The sequence below is a fragment of the Buteo buteo genome, chromosome 2 (assembly GCF_964188355.1).
Source record: "Buteo buteo chromosome 2, bButBut1.hap1.1, whole genome shotgun sequence".
Lineage (NCBI taxonomy): Eukaryota > Metazoa > Chordata > Aves > Accipitriformes > Accipitridae > Buteo > Buteo buteo.
The window spans coordinates 62,520,766-62,541,155 of record NC_134172.1 but is presented as its reverse complement, the minus strand read 5'-3'; the positions used below and the strand labels follow the sequence as shown (position 1 = coordinate 62,541,155).

The following is a 20,390-nucleotide window of genomic DNA, read 5'->3' as shown; positions in this document are numbered from 1 at the left end:
CTTGCAACCCATGCAGGACAGCAAGTTAATCCACACTGCACAGCAAGTTAACCCAAATGGTGCTGGGTGAAAGAGCTGCTGGCCGCAGTGGGGGGCTTAGCCCAGTAACCTCCTTCCATGGCAGGAAAAGCTGGTGAGCCAGCCAGCTGCGAGCAGCCCTTCCCCAGAGTAATGCATATCTCAGGGTGCATGAATAGCAACCCTAAAGAAAGGAGAAGTCCGCTGGGTTTGACAGCTTCTCAACAGATTCATGCTGAGAAAAAAGCAAGTAACGTTTATCACTGAGTCAGGTGAATTAAACATTCACATATATTTGCTGAAAAAAATTATATACATCTGTAGCAAGGCTCTGCCAAGTTTGAAAGATAAGCATCATCTAGTCACTAAATTAAAAAAATAAAAATCTGACTTTTAAATCTTTTTCTTTTTATCCATGTTCAAGAGCACAGACAGTTTATTTTGTTAGCACATTTGGTGAAGAATGTATGTTTGTGTGAGTAGCCATGAAAACTGGTGAAAATTTGGCATTTGTTTTGGATATGATGGAAAAGAAGAAGCCACTTATGCCTTACAGTCTAAATAATCCACAGAGTATATCAGGTTGCAAAAGGGTCACAAAGTAGCAGTCAAAGAGAAGCCTAAACACCCAGAGACGTAGCATACATGTCTGATAAAGAAGAACAAGGTATAGAGCATGCTGGCTAATTAAATAAATTTCACTTTCAACCCTGTTCCTTACGTGTGTAACCCTGGGAAAACCATCCCATAACAAGAAATGGACTCTGAAGAGATTTCTGTATCCATTCACAGTAAGGCTTTGAAGCTATATGAAGTTTTATAGCATTTGTATTTTAAGGATTTAGGGCAAGTACATGTTCTTCTACTGAATAAAAAGAAAGTTAGTACTTAAAAGGTTCAAAAATATATCAATTGTGATCTTTTTTTTACATAAATAAATTATATTGATTTTGGATTTAACAGCTGAAAAAACCCTTTCTGCTTCCACTGGAGGCAAAACTGAACAAAATGTTAGTTAAATAGAGATAGCAGCATTTCTAAGAAATCTGTCGATAGTGATACAGTATCTATGCTACAAGGATGTTATTAAATAGAACACATTTAATTATTGGGGGGGTGCATTATGATTGATTACATACTTAAAAAAAAAAAAATCATCCAATCCAGTAAACTGGGAATAAATTCCGTGAAAATAGAAACCAAATGCTTTTTAGACCGTGGGTAACAGACTTCTTTGAGATGCTAATTTTAACATGTACATAATTTATAATCCCAAATGTATAAAAGACAATGACAAAAAGCATCATAAATAAATAATGCAAACTGAAATAGTTATGTCAAAACATTTGGACCATCTGATAAATTAGCAAAACTGTAACAGAAAATAAGTAAAAAATACAGTAAATTGTGACAACCAAATGTGAAACCGATTACTAGCACGCTCCCAACTCCCTCACCAGCCTGCCTTTTATCTCACTGCTGCACCACCACGGGTTTATTTCAAGTCTCAAACCATGAGCTGCAAATAAGAACAAGCCCAAGTGAAAGAAAAACTAAACAAGGAGTGTGGGGAAGGAGAAATAAGAAGGGTTGCCTGTGGAGGAGTCTCAGTACCCAGAGCTGCAGGGGGGCTGATGGCATTAAAACCTGTCCATTTAAAATGCAGACGTTGAAATCATTTGCCAGTGGGGGGGGACACACACACTCGGAAATACTGTTCAACAGCAAATGGAATGGAAAGAAGAAGCCAAGGTCATCTCTTCACAGTCTAACGCTAGAAAAGAAGAAACTCAAGCTTTGAAAGTCTCAACAGTCCTTCTTAGAGGACTCCCCAAACAGGAAAGCTGGCCTACAGCCTTTTCCTTGTTTGCTGAAAGGACATTGCTTCTGGGGTAAGGAGTGGAAAATATAAAAACTCAAAAAGCCTCAGCGTTCATATAAGAGCATTAAAATCAGTGTGGCCTGTTCACAGCTGGAAAAAAATACCTTTACAGCACTTCTAATGCCATAGATGAGAACTAACGCCATAGAGGAGAACTGAAGACTAGCAGAATGATGAAGAACCTGGTAGCTACAGGTACAGTAATCCCAAAAAAGTCATGCAAGATGTGCAAAACCTTTCCAGCTCGAGCTGAAAAGTTCTTGTAACTATCAAGGAAAGGGCAACTAAACTCCACTTAACATAAAACCAAACTTTGGTTTTAAAAAACACAAAAGAATGTCTACGTCATATTTTCACTCGCTGCTGTTTGTCTCCAAACCTTTGAGGTGGGGGTGATAAAGAAATTATATCACTACCAGTTATGCTTTTTCCTTTCAAAGAAATGAATATATGCATTTTCAATCATTAGTTATATACTTCTGTCTATACTACTATTCTAGTAACCATGATAAAATAGGGAAATACTTTAAATCAAAAATACACATTAGCACTTACTATAGCTGTGCTTTTTACCCCCAAATACAGGCTTTTTCGTTCAGTGTCGCTGTAGACAGAAATACCCTTGTCTGCGTGTAGACCAAGAGGTAAAGACTTTTCTTTTGCTCTTGTTTTTTTGCTGCTTTTTCTTCTCAAAGGAGTGAGCAATTTGGGGGGGTGACCGAGTACTGGATTTGCTATCGTCGGCTGGGATGAACGACTGGAAAAACAGAATGAGAATTCGGTGCCTCCCATACTAGCTAGACAACACTGTTTATCTAATAAAGTGGCAAGACCCTGCAACTATTAACATGTAGTATGTCACCAGAGTTTTTTCTGACAGGGAATTAGGTAGATAATATTACTCATGGAAACACAGGTTTATGAAGGCGGAGCGGGGCAGGAGGGTAAGTAACAAAGAGTTTATGGGATAAGAAACTCACAAGCCACAATCTTTTTGTGTTTTTTTTCAATGAAACAAAAGTTCTAATTTGTATCGCGAGCCGCTTTGCGCTCCTCCTCTGCTGGTCCGTCCTGCTCTTTCTCTGCTGACAAAGGCGGTGTTTGCTCTGTACAGTTTTGACTGTTTGCAGCTCCTTTTTCCAGCAGTGAGACAGTTTCTGGCTCTGGGTTTGCCAATTCCCCTTTCGCTTTCTTTCTCTTCCGCTTCTGGCTTTCCAGGTTCGCTGCCTCCGAGTGTCTGGTTTGCTGTATGCCAGGCAGCGCCATGCCGATGCCAGGGGAAAGAAACATCGAGGGATAGATCAGTCCAGGAGACATCCCTGGGATAAGAAATGGGTTAAAAGCTACAGGACTACTGGTAGTTATTGCGGATTCCGTCTGATTAGAAAACGAACTAGGACCAGGCTTATCTTCCGAGAGAGTTTCTTTTTTCACATCCTGGCTACTCTGTTTATCCTCAGTAGCTTTCTCTGTGTTGGCTGTACCACCACTTTTTGTTGTGCTTGTTAACGAAGTTGGAGCAGTCGCAGTACAAGTAGTTGTCATGGGGGGGTTGAGAAGTCCTCCAACGCCAAACATCTGTGGTACGGTAGCCATGCCCGGCAGCATCATGGGCAACATACTTAGGGTGCTTTTCACATCCTCGCCAGCAGGCACTGCTGCAAATCCAGCAGGAAACCCAACCAGCCCGGTCAGGGGGATCCCTTGCATGTTTCTCATGTTCTGAAGTCCTACTAGATCCATCCCAGCAATCAGTCCGTTCATGAACAATGGTCCCATTCCAGAAGAAGAATCTGCTACAACGCTAGGGCCTTTAATGAGTTCGCTTCGGGGCCTTCTCCCCCTCCGGCGGGGCCCCGTGTCTCGGAGCACAGGCTCAGTTAGGATGCGATTGAATTTGCTTTCTGGTAAGTAGCCCTGAAAATGAAACACACACAACAGAAACACCTGACAGTTATTACTGCATCAAAGGAGATCTGGTTTTTCTGTGCTCGCATCTGCATCCCAGATGGTGTCAGCACAGAAATATTTGCCTACATGATATGGAACTTGAGAGGTACGCACAACTTTTCCCCAAGGGATGCTGCCAAATGCAAAACACCCTCTCTCTGCCCTGGCATGATACTGCAGCGTCAAAGTGCACAGGGAGGAAAGGAGGAAGCACATTTTTACCCCACATTTTCACCCAAGCCCTCAGCTTCGGCTGTTCACAACATGAGAAGCACCGGGGCAGCTCTGTGTCAGATGCCAACTTATCTCCCTTCCCAGCTTTAATTGTGGCTTCAGCAACAGGTGACAAATCATGTCTTTTAGCTGTGAAGGGTCAAATTTTCAATGCTCTGCAGGACAGCAAAGCTGCATGGGATGACACAAAGAGAGTGGACACGCTGTCTGAGGAGCACCCAGTTAGAGCTTCGCTGAGATGCCAGGAAGGTTCTTCTGAGCATTCAGATACAGGACCAAAACCCAGCAGCCACAACTGGGCAAGGCTGTCCGATTACGGAGAGCAGTGTGTGTGGGATCCATAGTGCAGTTTAAAACTCCATTTTTCAGCATCCTCATCACAGACATTTAAACATTTCCCTTTGTGGATCCCTTGAGTTTCAGTATTGCTGCTCTTCGAACTGTTTCCAATAATAGATTTAGGTAGGAAAAGCAGAAACTTGAATCAAATGACCCTGGCAGTCTGCACAGCACAGCTACTGCCCAAAGAGGGATAATCTTCTGCTCTGCTCCCGCTGGCATGTGGGAAAACCTGCGTGGGAGCATGACCACGCCTGGGCTCTGCAGGGCAGCTGACCCCACGCTCCCGCCTGCCCAAGCGACCAGAGCGGCCAGACGTCCCTCCGCATGCACGTGCCAGGACGGATGCGCACTCACCAAAAGCAAAGTGCTGATGGGCCTTGGGGGTGCGAATGCTAACGGGCATGCAGCCGCCAAACCAGGGCATGTGAGCGGGTGCCTGGGGCGGTGGCCAGGCACACAGCTATTCCTACCGGCAAAGAAACCATCCCCTGCAAACGAAGGTAAGGAAGAGCTGCCAGCTCGCACGGGTGCTGGCCACCCAGGCAGGGTACTGACGCCAGCCTGGACATGGAGCTGGGCCAAATCTCCAGCACTAAATAAAAGCAAATTTGAGAGCGGTACAAACCTCTAAGCCAATTGATTCCCCCTCCAGCCCCCTGCAAGGGTGTCACACAAACCACTGCAGCCAGAAACACAGGGAGCAGGCGAGAGGGACCACAGGGAGAAGTCTGGATAAGGCCAGCCCGCAGGGTAGGGAAGGGCGATCAATCTAGCAGTGCCCGTGTGCTAGGTGGGAGAGAGTGCTCCTCCTTGGCAGGCTCTGCCATGCACCGGGGCCGGGACTGGCATGATGAACAGGGTGAATGAACGCGGCGAGGCAAGGCTCCGTCCTGTCCCTCTCCCTGCCAGTGTCTGAGCCTTCATGCCCGGTGACCTACAGGGCCTTTAGCGGGCCCAGGGTTGCACAGGCAGAGTTTGCAGGAGCTGATGAAAAGCCTCAGCTGAGGGTATTTTTGAAAATTTGACCTGCGAAAATGTGTTTTGTCCACTCCCTGCCATCCAGCACCCGAGGTGGCTTACTGCTCCTAGGGTGTTTCTCTTGCCCCTGCTATTTCTAAGCATCTCGAGGCTTTCTGGACAGTCACCCTGAGCTGCTGAGACCTGTTCCCAGGGTGCTGACCCCCCCTCTCTCCTACCCCTGGCTGCGCTGCTGATCTGTGGCACGCGTCCAACCTCCCTCTCTGCCATGTTGAGTGCTCCCGGTGCTGCCAGCCCTGCAGCTATCCCCTCCCACATGCGCAGCTGAGGTCCTGCCTCGCAGCTCCCAGATCCTCACTGGAGAAAGGTTGTGGGGATGGGGAGGGGAAAGAAAAGATGACATGATACAGATTTCTCCAAAAGCTCTAACTTACTGAAAGCTTAACAATGTCAGCCCAGTCAGCTGCAACAGCATACTCCAAGTTTGCATCAAGCCACCTTGGCAACTCCTTCAATGCTGGTGCCGTGGCTCCCCCTAACTATAAAACACAGCAGAAGGATGACCTCTATTGCAGAAAGAGTTACGTAAAATAATACAAGAAATATGATTACACTTCTTCTAGCTCCTTGGTTTGGGCTGCAATTTGGCTGGGGCAGAGACTCCTCCCTTGCTACACATCTTTGCAGGACTCAGTATGTGCCTGCTGCCTCCAGACACACAGTTCAGGGAGAAGAGGCAAGTTCAGCCTCTGTGGCCTGTCCCATCGCCCTCCCCTTGAACAAGCAATGGAGATAGAGCTTCTGTAAAAGCCATGCTCAGAACTGGACAAACCCACCAATTCACCCAGGTCTCCAATGGCCATTATGGGTGTAACAGAGGGAAACACAAATGTGGCTGAAACACCCTTTCTGCCTCACTCTTTAGTTTTGGTTTTAGATGTGATTAATATCACATCACCTTCTGACCTAGTGCAGTCCTGGGTGTGTTTAAGAACTGAATTTGGGTGGAAAGTATCCCTGAACGTCGCTTCTCATTCAGAGAGGTGAACATCAGTGCACTGGAGATTAAACTGCAGACAAGTAAATCTATGCTCCTTGCTCAGTAAGCAAGAAAAAGCCCTTCAAACCCTCCACTTCCCACATGCCCAGCACTTGGATAGGTATTCGTATGCTCTGCCTGCACCTCTTAAGGAGGAACAAAACAAAGATATTTGCTTGGCAATATTACAATTTGTGGCATATTGCAGTGAATTCAAGTGGAACAATCAAATCCGGAACGGGAAGCACCCAGCCAGGGCTGTGCTGATGGTGGCTTTAAAGCCAAAGGCTGAATCCCTTTGCCACTGTGGGGTCTGTGTACCCTGGCAAGAGTGAACACTCAGACTTTTCCTTACTTCACACAGAAAGTCATTTATTTTGTGGGTTTGTGTCCCCTTGGGCACACATGTGTCACAGGATAGCATAGATCAGTGACGTGTTCCAGATTTTTGTCCCATCCATAGGCTCCTCTGGATTAAATGTCCCCCCAGGTGAGCTCAGGGGCTGCTAAGCATTTCAAGACACCAAGGGCAGAGCACAGAACAGGCCTTCGCTTACCCGCCGTCCGGTACCCTTATGTACCACAGGCACCCGCTCCTCTCCTGTGAGTGAGTTAATGTCCAATTTGCTGGGGTCCTTGCAGCGTTGCCTCCTCTGCTTGGGCTTGTCTGAAAAATTCTGCAGTGCAAACAAGACAACGTTAATGAGACTAGATGGCTTAATAAGCCTGGATGGCTACAAGCCCTGCAGGAGAGCAGCACAGATGAGCTCCCAAGGGACAGAGGGTCCCTGCAGACTTGGGTGGGAGAAGCGTGAGCAGCAAAAGCTGGCCTCTGCCACAGGGCCAGCTCTCTAATAAGTGCAACTGATTTTTGTAGGTATAAAGGGGTTTCAGTGTACCCTACTTAGACTGCTCCAGCCCTTTCTAATTCCTCTCCAATCCTAAAACTGTAACACGCTGCCAATTCGTATACGTGCATCTGTAAATGGGGAGCTGACTACAAGTAGGAAAGAAAGACAGAACAGGTCTGTGTGTGCCATCTCATGTCAGTCTGATACAGCTACCCACTTCTCACCAGCTCATTTGTGCTTTGTTTCGCTCCTATCTGAGCTGCTCCCACCGCAGAGCTGCTGTACCATGTTTCTTTGGGATCAGAGCCCTTCAGGACCACAACCTACAGAGTTACAGCTGAGTTGTTGGCACACCCACTGCGTGCACCCAGTCCTGGCATCAATGTGCCTGCAGGGATGTAGCATTATAATGAACTACTGCGGGCTCTGATTCCTGAGAGTCAAAGAAAAGACCCTGAGCTTGGTCTGTCCTTCAAAAAGCTGAGCTACTGCAGTACCCCAAAGCAGCTTTCAATCCATCCTACTTGGAGAGAGGACACCCGCCCTGACAGGGGGACACCCTGCAGGGCTGGCCCAGGGCACTGGGGGCTTGCTGGGAGCAAGAGGTTTACCAGCGGCATGGGCAGACTGGGCGAGCTCCAGTAAGTCCCCACAGAAGGCAAGGATGATGGAAGGGAGTGGGAAGGCACCTCCATGCCTGCTCCACCATTTGACTGCTTCTTGCAGTGTTCCTAGGAATCTGGCCTGGGGCACAGAGCTGCATGTATCTCTGGACTTTGAAAAGCAAGGGGCATCCTGCCCGAGCAAACACTGGGCTCCTCAGCTCTCATCTCTAATAAGTTCCAGAACACTAATAGCTTGCCTGTACTCCAAGCTCTAGGGAATCTCTGCCTCAGGTACACAATGCTCCAGGACCAAGATGCACAGTCTTTTACGTATTACCACCACATTTCTTCCTCCTCTGTTTTACAGCCTGTGCTCTGCCTAGCACATGGCCTAATAGGCTAAATAAGCTGAAACCTGGAGCAAACCAACCTGTGAAAACCAAGAGCTGGATGCTTATGAGATGGCAAAAAGAATCAGATAGACTTCGCACCCCACTCTCTGCCACTTTGCTTTCTGACGGTGCCCATGCCCATGCAACCGCAGCCTTTGCAGCCTGCAACACAGCCGTCAGTTCAGTTTTTAAAGCGAGGAGGTTTCTCTTGTCTGGGAACCTTATTTGATACAACAGCACTGCCTAAAATGTCCACAGGTGAAAGGGAGCAACACAGACAGACCTTGAGCATCCCAAATCCCTTCTCCCATTTCTCTTCCCATCCCTGGTGCTTCTGGAAGACATTGGACTAATTGTGCATTGGGCAGATGGATGCACTGGAGCTGGAGAACGGACCTTGGGACAGGAGGACACAGCTCAGTAAGTGCCTTTCACTGCTGTCCAGGGAACCGTGCCCGCCTCTCAAACATGTGATGAACCTCCCAAACAGCCCTGATGACCACCACAAGCCATGGTACAGGGGAAAAGGCTGCATTTTGAGACACTTTGTGGAAGCCCTGAACTCAAGAGCAACCGCAGAAAACCTAACACAAAGGACAACATACAAGGCAGACACACACACACATGCCACCGAAGGCCACCCTTACTGTGCCAAAGCCGGGAACGTCAAGTGTGTAGTCAGACTGCTGACGGAGCCAGTCAAGGAGACTCTTATTCGGGACAGCCTTCTCTGCTTGGCTGCCTGCAGCTGGGACTGGCTGTGGAGTTGAGGTAGCAGCAACCGGCCCATCAGGGAGGGGACTGTTCTGGGGGGGCTGCGGCTGGTCTTCCTGAACATCCTGGTGTAGAGGGAGGAGCAGGGAGAGCCCATCAGCAGCACGTGGTGATGCATGCGCACCCAGGTAAGCAGATGTCCCAAAGCAGGTCATCTGCTCCCATCACGCAGATTAATCCACATATTCCCAGTGCCTGTTCCTTAAATCACCACCCACCACGGCATTACACTTCCACTCAGTCCCTAGCACTGGTGGTGTGGAGGGCAGAGAGAGCTGGGAGATGCTTCTGAACTCACCTGGAAATACCCTAATCACCAGGAGGACCAACTTCCCCCCAGATCACTCCTAGAAGTGGTCTAGAGGGACCGGTCTTGCTCCCAGGGCCCCACTCTTTGAGTGGATCCCAGGGTAGAAAGAGAAAGGGTGCAGCAGGCTCTTGGCCACAGCTCCAATTCAGTCAAGGACCATTCCTCGTGTTTACTAACCCTAGACACCCCCTGAGATGGGACAGCTGCTTTTGATAATGCTTAGCAGGACTCAAACACTCTGGGCAGAGTGCTGCAAGCCAGAGGGAAAACTTCCCTTCCTCCCTGGAGTAGTATCTGCTCCTGCCTGCTCCAGCACAGGCCAAGCTGTCCTGGAGGAGGTCCCACATTGTCATGGGCAGCAGAGCTTGCAGGGGAGAGCTGGACCATGAGACAAATCGTGCTGACTCCATTGGGACCATATGAAAGGAGGGAGCATAAACCCACCTGCAGCCTGGTTGGAAGAGGCCTCTCCTTCACAAAGATGAGGTCCATCCCTTCTACATTTTTTCTCCTACCCCGCCTCCTCCTCATGGCAGCATCATCTCTTCGGAGGCTGCCATTTACAATTTGTCCTGTGACAGGATGGATTAACCCTGCCTGGAGGATGCCAGACAAGTCCATGCCCAGGGAGCCCTGGAGGGTGTTCACGGTCCCCAATTTTGGCATGTTTGTGTTCAGGGGGAAAGGAGAGGAGTTCCCCGGGGACCCATCAGAGGGTCTGGACAAGTCCACTGCTGCATCGCGCCAGCCATTCAGCACAATGGGTGGATGAACATGGGTTGCTGCTAGCTGCTCCAAGCTCCTCTGTTTGGCATCTCTCTCCATCTCGAATTCATAGAGCCTCCTGTGCTTCCGCTCGTCCTTTGCAAAGGCAGGGGTCAGGAAACCTTCCTGTGTGTATCAAAGCCACAGAGAGGGTTACAGCTGCTTGTGCACTGCCCACGGACCACAGCTCTTCAAACCAACACAGCTAACTGTCAGGCTCTTCCGCCTCTCCACAGGAGTCCCAAAGGATGCCCTTTCCCTGGGCATATCAAAATCACACCTCTTTCCCTGTGTGGGGATGGTGCAGGAGCACCCTCACGTGCACTTTGATTTCCCAAGGTGCCATAACCCTGGGTGCTCCACCAGCTGCTGGGCAGCCAGGCTGGGGTCTCAGGCCAGCCGCTTCTGTCTCTGCGCTGTGTCCAACAGTGAGAGGAGATGAGAGAGAGCAGGTGACTGATGGGGCAGTGCCCTCTCCTGCACCCTTTTGTTTGGGACACCAGGGCAGTATCCCCTTTTCCCCCTGACCATGCTGGGTGCTCCAGCACTGACTCTGGAAGCACCTCTACAGCTGCAGAGGCTGCAGAGCTGCTGCAGAACAGCCGCCTTCCCAGGAGGGGAGCGGGGCTGGTGGGGGGTTGAGAGCACGGGCAGCTTACCAGGAGCCCTCAGTGGAGGGGACCAAGTGGCTTAAACCATGTGTTAGACACTACAAGTGGCAAGAAGAGGCAGTGAAAAGCCAGGCCCCCCTTAGGAAATTCCTAAGCACTTCTGGGCAATGCTTCACCCCAGACTCTCAAGCCTGCCCTGCCCAAGGGCCTCCCTCACCTTTTGCACCTGTGAGATTAACACCCCGTTATTGAAGCTGGGATCGGGGGCTTCTGACTCGGCAAAGCTGTTCCTGCTGCTGGCATTGGTGGCTACTGCTGGAGCTGTCAGCAGGCTTTGTGTCTCAAACTGCTGGCTGGAGGAAGGCCACTTGCCCTTCAGGATGGCATGGCAGATGTTGTCAATGCGGTTGATGATCACACGATCCTGCGAACAGAATTGGACGGTGGCAGGCTGGGACTCGAATGACTGACTCATGTATGTCATTTCAGGATTTAGACAAACCCAGCCCTGGTGACCTCAGCTCGGTGGGGAACTGCTTTGGGGCAGGCGTGTCCATGGCACAGGTGCTTGGGAAGAGCACCCCAGTTAGAGCATCTGTGGGGAGCCGTGTGCGGAGGACCAGGAGGCAGACCTGGTGCTGTGTGAGCCACTGCTGGTCTGGACTACACAGTAACACTTGCAATACAAACAGTGTTAATTTTAAACTCACCTTAGGCCATTCAGAGAAGGAGTAAAGCGTCTTCTCCTGCAGCAGCTGGGCTATGGTCGGTGCCCGGGCATCCTGAAGCTCATCGATCTCCCCAGGCAGGACAGAAGCAGAACTCTTGCTCTCTTCCTCCAAGTACTTCTCTGGACCATCTGAGAAAGCAACAGAGAATAGAGCCCATCACCTCCCTGACTCTCTTGCCCTCTCAAGGCAGGAGCAACTCCTCACACCTTCCCAACCCAGCACCCAGCTGGCTCCACAAGGGTCCCAATCCCCAACCAGTCACCAAGTAACACAGCAGCCCTGGGTCACGGCAGGCAGCCCACACTGCTCAGGAAGGGCCAGCACTCCCCTGGGCTGAGTCTAGGGGGTTTGTATTGCAGTCGTCCCCATCCCTCACCATTCCCATAGCCCAGACGGGCGAGGAGGAGAACACATGCCTTTCCAGAAGGAGCTGTTCACCAGGCAGTGCCCTGTGCCAGGAAGGGAAAGGCGCCCTGCATTCCATGGGATGCTCGTGGCAGAAAGGCTGCTGGGGCTCATGGTAGGGGGTTCTGGCCAGCCCTGCTGGCAAATGCAGCCACCAACCCTTTGTTCCCCAATCACATCAGCTAGAGGGATCCAGTTCCTGCAGAGGGGAGGCCACGCCGGAGGCTTGGCAGCCCCAAGGCTTTGGCTCTGCAGGGAGGGCAGCAGGTCCCTCCCACCTCAGCCAGAGGTGACTGTCAACCAGAGGGAGGTCTCAGGACTGTACCTTGACTCTGGCTGCCACTGGCTTTCTCCCCTTCATCTCTGTTCTCACACTCTTCTTGCTTCAGCCCCTGGGGCTCAGGGTGCAGGGCCTCTCTGCAGCCTGCCTGCCCTTCAGTCCCTCGGCCCCAGGCCTCCCCCCCGGCATGGGGGAGCTCTTCCCCTGGGGCCGCCAGCAGAGGTGCAGGCAGGCTGAAAGCCTGGCTCTGAGCCTGGCGCGGTGAGTGCTGCAGGGTGTTCTCATCCAAGCCGTGGTCCTCCCTGCCCTCTGGCCCAGGGTCCCCCAGCCCTTCAGGTGTTCCCAGCCCCAGGGACTCTCTCTCGCCATTCACGTCTTCTGGGCAAGTGTCCTCAGGTGTAGGGAGGCCAGAGCTCTGCTCCTCACCCCCCAGTTCATCAGCCTGAGGGTCACAACCAGCCCTGGTCCTGGGACCACTCAAGCCTTCCACAACATCTGCTGCTGCCTCAGAGTTATCATCATCCTCTTCCTCCTCCTCATCTTCCTCGCTGTGGCTCTGACTTGGGCCTGACTTTGCCTCCATTCCTTTCTCCTGCAGCAGATTGATGAACCTCTGCTCAGGAGGAACCTTTATGTCATAGTTATGAAGACTGGGACTGTAGAGCCCCACACTTATGACCCCTTCCATGGCACCGTGCTCAGGCAGCACTGGTGCAGGGCTGGCGAGGTCTCCCTTCTGCTGCAAGGCTTCGCAGAGCTCTGCTGGGATGCTCCGCGAAGGGTCGCTTTCAGGGGTAGAAGGTGAAGGCTCAGCTTCCTCGTTCTGACTGTCCATTCGGTCACAGCCCACGTGCAAACCCTCTAGGAAGGGAGTCTCTCTCATGGCATCTGCATCGCAGCTGGATGGATCCTCATCCCCCTCTAGCTTGCCTTCAGAGAGTTTAGCAATGCTGCTTCCAACATCTGTGCAACTTGGGCTGTCTCGGGCAAGGGAGCTTTGCTCGCTGTTACAGGCCTTCTCATCGTACATCATGCACACCAACGAGTCCGGCAGAGAGCTCTCATCATAGTTACTGGAAATTATGTCCCGGACTTTAGACATGAATGTTTCACAGTTTGCATCTGGTGGACTGCCTCCAGCCTGGGACATGGTGTTATCTACGGTTTCTAGCTTGATCTGACTTTCGGCTTCATTCTCCAGGGATTCGCAAGTCCGGTCCACCTGGCTGTACAGAGGGGAACTGTAGATTTTGGAATTAGTCTGGTAAAGACAGCACAGGGTTTCTGGGCCTGGGAGCCCTGTTCTTTTATGCTGGGCATAGTTCCTGTATGCATCTAAAAAAGACAGCTGGGGGTCATTCATGATGTAGTAGTCAGTGCGATTCAGGCCGTGCTTGGCGGTGCCGATCAGCAGGTCCCGATCATGTTTGCCACACTCCCACCACACTGGCAGGTAGAGGCTTGGCCGGCAAAGCTTGAGTCGGTCGTGGAGCTGCGGACACTTGAGCACCTGCTCGCGCACCTTTCGCAGAAGCTCGATACGGTAGAGGGTTCTGGCAGCACGTTCCTCTGTGATAGGCTCCACGTAGATGTCCGGGTCTGGGGGACCTACAGTAGGGATAGAAAAGCCAAGGCCCCATTATACAGACTGATGAGAGTTACTCAGAGGCAGTGATGAGCACGGTGAGTTTTAACTCTTGCTCAGACTGCAGGTGAGGTGGGGGGAGTGCTTGTAGCCACCGCTGAGGCTTCTTCTCCCAGTCTTACCACCTTCCATCCATTTGCCACCAAATGGACACATGGGAGTAAAATCCCTCGACTTTAGCAGCTGGACCAAGAGCGGCACTCAGCTGCAGAGGATTTCAGAGTCTTGTCTGAGCTCTGCTCCATCAGCACCAGCAGTGCTGGAGCTGCCTGGACCTGCCAGTGGATCAGCTCCTTGGGGTCTGAGCCTCTGGTAGTCCTTCAGCAGGTTCTCAGGGAAGGGAGTCCCTCAAGTCATGCAACTCTTTTGATGAAGAACACCTACCTAAGGCATTAACACACACATCCAAGGAACTGTGTCTGAGACAGACCTCCTGACAGGTCTGATATGAAATCCTTTCTGCTGCTGTTAGAAGCAAATTCCTTTGTGCTTAAACAGCCCCCAAGCAGTTTATCATCTGCCATGTCATGCACGGTGTCAATGCATGGGGGCTCTGCAGGGCACTCTGAGAAAACATGATGCCCTGTGTGTTGGCCAGGCTTCCCAAGCCTCCTGCAGTGGGTTCAGACTCCCTTTACCCTGTAGCGGAGCTCTCTAGCCAGCTACACCACAGCACAGGCACTGTGTGGACTCTGTCCAGCGCCAGCAGAGAGATGCTTGGAAAGAAAACAGCAATACAGATCACCCAAACAACCCCTAGCTCCAGTGTGGAGAAGGTGTGATCTGCTGCTTCTCTACTTCTCCTCCCTCACATCTAGAGGTTGCTGTCTTGGATAAAATTGATTGTGATTTCATGGGAGAGCTCCATGAGACCCGTGACAGCAAGAGCTGGAGCCCACAGGGCTGCCCTACCTTCCCATTGCGCTGAGGAGGTTGTACGCGGTGGTGACAAGGCAGCCAGAAATGGACGTGGCTTCTGCAAGCCCACAGCCTGCCTGGCATCTCACTGCCTCCAACTGTCCCCAAAACTCCTCCCTTGCTCTCCCGCTCCATGAGAGCAGCGGGACCATTTCTGACCTATGGCTACATGGACCTACCGTTACCCCTCCCATAGGCCATGCAATTTCCACTCACCATCCTCTTTCCACAGTGGGAGACCACAGACATTCTTGCACATGGCCACGAAGCTGTAGAAGTACTTCTCCAGGCTCTCATCTGTCTTCTTCTCCAGTCGAGAGATGGCTCGGAACTGGGCCCAGTCAAAGATCTTTTTCTCCTGGTCATAGATAACCCCAAAGGAGGAGACAGTGCGGTAGAAATCTGCCTGCTCCCTCCTGGTCCACCTGTGGGGCAAGGAGGAGATGTGAACACCACTGAGACATGTTCTGGTCCCAGCACGGGCAAGGCACCAGGCAGAGAGGCTCAGAGAAGGCTATCGAGTTACTGCCCACCAGTTTTGGGGAGCTGCCAGGAGGAGCACACCAGGGACATCACCACAATTTGAGAACCTCTGCCTTATGGCGCATAGTGAGGAGGAGTGAAGGCCACGGGCTCTGGCTCTTGGCTCACTATTGAAGAAAAAACACTCTTGGCTGTTTGAAAAACACTAAGTGCAGTTCCTGGCTGTGCTGTCAATGGGGTGCAGGCTCCAGGACCTTCTGTGAAAGCACAAACCTATCATCTCACCTACTCGCTTCCTGCCACATTGAGTTGTCTCATCACCTCCATGGGAAGGCCAACTTTCTGTACCAGGAATTAGAAAGGAAGATCCTGCAGACACAGCTCTCATCTAGCCTCTTCCAGAGGGAAATTGGGACTGGGGTTCATTGCCATAAGGGTCCCAGTAACAAACACCATCCACCCTGCTGACTCCTGAGGACTCCTGGGTGCCAGGGGTGGGTGTCACCCCCTCCCCAGTGAAGGAAAGCAGCCGTGCTTATGGGGGGTTTCAGTTACAGCACTGTTAGAGCATAACTTTCACTCTGGCCTGGACCCTCTGAGCTTTCACCTCGTGGGGATCACTCAAAGAAATGATCTAGGTCAGAGATGGTGAGGAGTGTCCTGGGCAAACACAGCCCTGGGCAAACAGAGCGCAGAGAGAAACAGGCCACAGAGAACAGACCAGGGTGCAAACTGCAGGGCAAGTGCAGGAGCAGGTCACAGCAGAGAAAGGTGAGTGGCATGGGCTGAAGAAAGTTTAAGGTCAAATCTCAGCTCCTCTGAACTGCAGCTCTGAGCCAGCACCAGCAAGCAGCTGGGACATGTCAAGGGAGAGCAGAGAGGGTGACAGCACCCACAGCACATCCCAGCTGACCAAAATACACTTAGACCAGCATTTCTGCCCCTGCTCCCAGGGGCCATGAGCCCTCTGCAGTGATAATTCATTCCAAAAAGGAGAATAACAAGAAGAAAGTTAATAAAAAAATCAGTGACTCAAATCAAGGAACCAAACAGGGAGTTTGTTGAAAGCTGCCTAGGACACCCCTGTAAGGAGACGCCGCCCCCCCCCCCCCAGAAAAAAGCCCACAGAATTAAAGAGCAGGAAATACCAGGCTGCTGTGGTGTCCACAGCACAACCACTAATGCCCCACCTTGAAGAGGGGACAATAAAACTGGAAGAGGTCCAGACGAAGGGGAGAAGGAAGATCGGTGGGTTCGTGCAGCTTCCATACAAGGAGGCTGTGAACCGAGAGCACAGGGCAGCATAGATACCAAGTGGTTACATGGGTTCCTGCAACAGGGAAAGGTTCACAGGAGACAAAGCCATCAAGGATTGTTGACCACAGAAATCCCCTGCAGTTCAGGAAGTCCTTGGGCTGCACACTGGGGACAGGCAGTGGTGGAGGCAGCATCACCCTACCGCACACCCTCCCTGGATTCTGCAGAGAGCCACTGAGGATGCCAGGATGATCCCACCATCCTTCCACTTACTGGGATGAAAAAGAAATGGGAGCACCCTGCAATGAGATTATGCCACCATTGGGCTCCTGAGGCCATGAGCAGGAGGCTAATGCAGCAGCGTGAGAGCCATGGGGGTCAGAAAGGCTATGCACGTGGGCTGTGACAGTGCTTATTTGTCACCCCTCATCCACGGTGTGTCCCAAGCACACAACACTGCTCAGCAGAACCCGCTCTGCTGGGGCTGGGGGGCAATCCCTGGCCCAGCAGACGCTGAATTTGACTCTGAAGAGCTGTCCCCTCGCTCCCTTTCACCGTGTCACCAGCTGCTACCCGCAAACTACAGTGGAGGCTGCTCCCCGGCTGGGCTGGCTGCAAGGCTCCCTGGCAGCTGCAAGCAGCGTTCCCTGCCCAGCAAGGACCCAGGCGCCTCTGTCACATGGGCAGCTGGCTGCAAGGACAGCTGCGGTGACATTTACCTGGGTAAATCCAGGGGAGCAAGGATTTCAACTGGCCTAAATGAGCTTTGGAAAGGACCCTCTGCTGCGTTACCTTTTCTGCATTTCTTTGTTCACCGAGTCCATCTCAGAGGCTCTCCTGAACATCTCGTCCTGCAGCCAGTATCCATGGTTACCGGGCATGAGCATCTCGGCACGGGGAGGCAGCTCTTTGCGGTTGCAGCGCTGGTAGACAGTGACGAGCCTCCGCAGTCTGGCTGTGAGCGCAGATGAGACAGGCCAGCAGGATCTGTCTGAGTCGGAGCCATCCTGGGCTTCAAACATCAGCAAGGACATTAGTATTTAATGCACACTCAAAGCCACAGGTTCCTGTGTCCCTCCAGCCAGCTCCAAGAGCTCCCTCCTGCCTCACCTCTCCCGTGTGGGACACCACGGATCACAGTCATGAGTGGGGGGCTGTGGTGACCATCCGTGGGCCTCCACATCCCCAAAGCTGCTGGCTCACAGCCTCACCTTGTCTGAGCTTCCTTCAGAGAGAGCCCAGAGACAGAGGTTGGGGTAGGAATGACAGCTCTGGGCTGGGCCATACATGGGAGAAGACTTCAGCTCTCTGCCTAGCAATGGGGCCAGCCAGGCCATGGCATCCGCCAGCACCGCCTGCTGCAGAGACCCTGCATGCTCATCTCATGCAGGCAAATGCATGGACAAGGGCAGGCTAATGGCTTCTAGTCACCCCTGGCTGGCTTTGGCTGGAAACATTTTTTCAGGACCCTGGCTGCCCTGCCACAGGGCCCATCCATGGGTCACACGTGACTCTGCACAGGAGGGCCCCTGACAGGAGCCTGCCCAGGTTAAGCTACCTCACCCACTAACACAGAGTAGCGTGTCCTCCCAACCCAGCAGCGTGCCCCTCCCACCCAGCAGTGTCTGCCTCAGCGCTCTAGCTGTGCCGTGCCAGCCCCCAGGAAGCCACACGCCACGCTGCGGAAGATATGGCCTCACCTGCCACTGGCTCATCCCGCTTCTCACTGGCTTCACCCATTCCAGCAGACACGATGTCCTGCAGAAGGAAACCATCAGAGAGGGCTCTCCAGCCCTGCACAGAACCCCCCACACCCGCAGCCCACCAGGCCCTGGCAGTGTACAGGGTGGCAGGATGGGCAGGGCTGCATGTCCTGTGCCCTCGGGCTGCAGTCGCTGGCTGCCCTCAGCACATGGGATCAGAGCAGCAGGGACAGGGAAGGTGAGAGCTCAGAGGGGCAGTGCTGTCCTTTTTGGGCCTGAAGGAGAGGTCCACCACAGTGACACAGGCTGCAGTGCCGCTGCCCAGGACAGTAGCACTGTGACAGCCTCCACTGCTCAAATGAACCCTGCACCCTCCCATGCTTGCCTCATTCACTGCTTTTCCTCTCCCCCAGGGCCATTTCTTTTGGGATACCCCCAACTCCTTTGCCAGGGCCCCACGTGGCTCCTGAAGCCGTGTGAAAGCCAGCACCCCTGACTGTCCCCAGCCCTCAATCCCCCTCAGCTCCCCACAAGGCAGATGCTGCCGAGGTCCGCAGGAAACACAGAGGCAACAGCAGAAGCTGTGCTCCAGTGAGCAGAGATGTCGCAGACAGCGTGGGGCAGAGCCGTGCATGGCAAAGCCGGCACAGAGCAGGGTCACCGGCAGTGCTGGTTCCCCGGTGCCCTGCAGCAGAGCTGATAGAGCCAAGCCTGCAGTGCAGGGTGGGAGGGCAGGCTTGGCAACAGCAGACGTGCATTGATCACCGTGAATCTTGCTCACCTCCTGCTTTGGCAGCCCCTCCAGCTTTTCTCCACTGCTCTCTTCCTTTTCCATGCTGCCCCTGGGTAAGAGAGAGAATTAGTCCCTGGTAGCAGCAGCACAGCCCCCTTGGTTGTGCCAGTCGTCGGCAGGAGGGGCCGGAGAATTGGTGCTCACGCCATCCCTCCATCTCGTACTGGGAGCCAGCTCCTCCCTGCCTTCCCCCCACCCGCTGTGCTCATATGCATGGTCTGCTTCCTTCCTCCTCCCTGTGCACAATTCACCCCACAGCACTGCCCCACTACTGACATGGCCCCCTGGAGTGAGCCAGACAGCCCCCGGGAGCTTGGCTCCATCCCCTGCCCACCTTTCAGCAGCATCCTGGGCCCCATCGCTGACGCCCTGCTCTGCTGAGAGCAGCTTCTCGTCCGGCATGCCCACCTTCTCCAGAAAGCACAGCGCCGGGTCTGCCCGCATGGCATTGTACCTCTCGTAACCTGCCAAGTGCCACGGGCCATCAAAAAGGAGAAAGACAGCACAAAGCCAGGTTGAGCCTGGTTCAGGTGAACCTCCTGCTCTGTGGGACACAGCCCCCCACCCGGCTCTCACTCTGTCTGTGCTACTGTGGGAACAATTCTTACCCCCAGAAATTCAGAACACTTTCCCAAAAGCTGTTAATTGCTCTGCAGCCCCTGGGCAGCACAGCACCCACAGCAGGTTGCAGCTGAGAGCAGTCACATAGCTCCTGGAAGCTGCAGGGGGACTTCAGGACAAGGCTGGGGATGCCACAAGAGGCTCCGGCCTTCCTCCTCGCCCTTAGGTGGCAACTGCACGCTGCTCCTGGCAAACCGGAGTAGTCTGCTATGAGACCTGGCGTGGCCACCCTGGGTGCTGCAGTGTGCCTGCCCCACCACCTGAATGAGCTGGCAGCACCGCAGCTGCCTGCAGCCTGGGGAGAGCTGCCCTGGCCCTGTATGGCTATGGTGCATGGCTGCGGCTCTGCCCCCTCGCACTGACATGATGTCCCCTCCAAGTATCGGAGCTCTGGTCAGGTGCTCCACTTCGGGCCCCTCTCATGCACCAGCACCCACCAGACAAGCTGGGTACACACCATGCTTGAAGACGCCGATGAGCAGGGATTTATCAGCTTCAGCGTTCCACCAGTCCACTGGGATCTCCACGTAGTCAATGTCTGGCAGCAGCACATCCAGCTCCCTGTGGCAGACAAGGTATGAATGCCCCTCTCCCAGCCTCACCAGGCACTGGAGCGCACTGGGTGCTGCCAGGCAGGGGCAGGGGGAGACAGGCGCCACCACTCACTGGCTTGGGGACAGCTAATGAATGCAAGGCTGGCCTGGGGCCCTGCCATGGCCTGGTGTACATGTCTCCCTGGGGTCAGAGAGCTGAAGCCTTGGCTCCACTGCAACCCACCGCCTTCCCCATCCTCTTTCTCCAGA

The 20,390-nt window shown here is 52.8% G+C and overlaps 1 protein-coding gene across 10 annotated transcripts in view; it reads right to left on the bottom strand.

Moving 5' to 3' along the window:
• Positions 1-490: 490 nt before the first annotated feature.
• CHD6 (chromodomain helicase DNA binding protein 6) overlaps positions 491-20,390 on the bottom strand; it is a 100,781-nt gene continuing 80,881 nt past the window's right edge. For 7 of the 10 annotated variants that reach the window (XM_075057917.1, XM_075057925.1, XM_075057934.1 and 4 more), the window contains 14 exons: positions 20,045-20,148; positions 19,301-19,430; positions 18,955-19,015; positions 18,171-18,228; positions 17,263-17,482; positions 14,947-15,155; positions 12,213-13,775; positions 11,462-11,610; positions 10,969-11,175; positions 9,820-10,266; positions 8,939-9,130; positions 7,001-7,120; positions 5,839-5,943; positions 491-3,817 (listed from right to left, as the gene is read on the bottom strand). In XM_075057917.1, coding sequence (XP_074914018.1) covers positions 2,924-3,817; positions 5,839-5,943; positions 7,001-7,120; positions 8,939-9,130; positions 9,820-10,266; positions 10,969-11,175; positions 11,462-11,610; positions 12,213-13,775; positions 14,947-15,155; positions 17,263-17,482; positions 18,171-18,228; positions 18,955-19,015; positions 19,301-19,430; positions 20,045-20,148 — 4,459 coding nt within the window. In that variant the 3' untranslated portion in view covers positions 491-2,923. The remainder of the gene's footprint in view (positions 3,818-5,838; positions 5,944-7,000; positions 7,121-8,938; positions 9,131-9,819; positions 10,267-10,968; positions 11,176-11,461; positions 11,611-12,212; positions 13,776-14,946; positions 15,156-17,262; positions 17,483-18,170; positions 18,229-18,954; positions 19,016-19,300; positions 19,431-20,044; positions 20,149-20,390) is intronic. The other 3 variants (XM_075057907.1, XM_075057943.1, XM_075057952.1) reach the window with 1 other exon arrangement.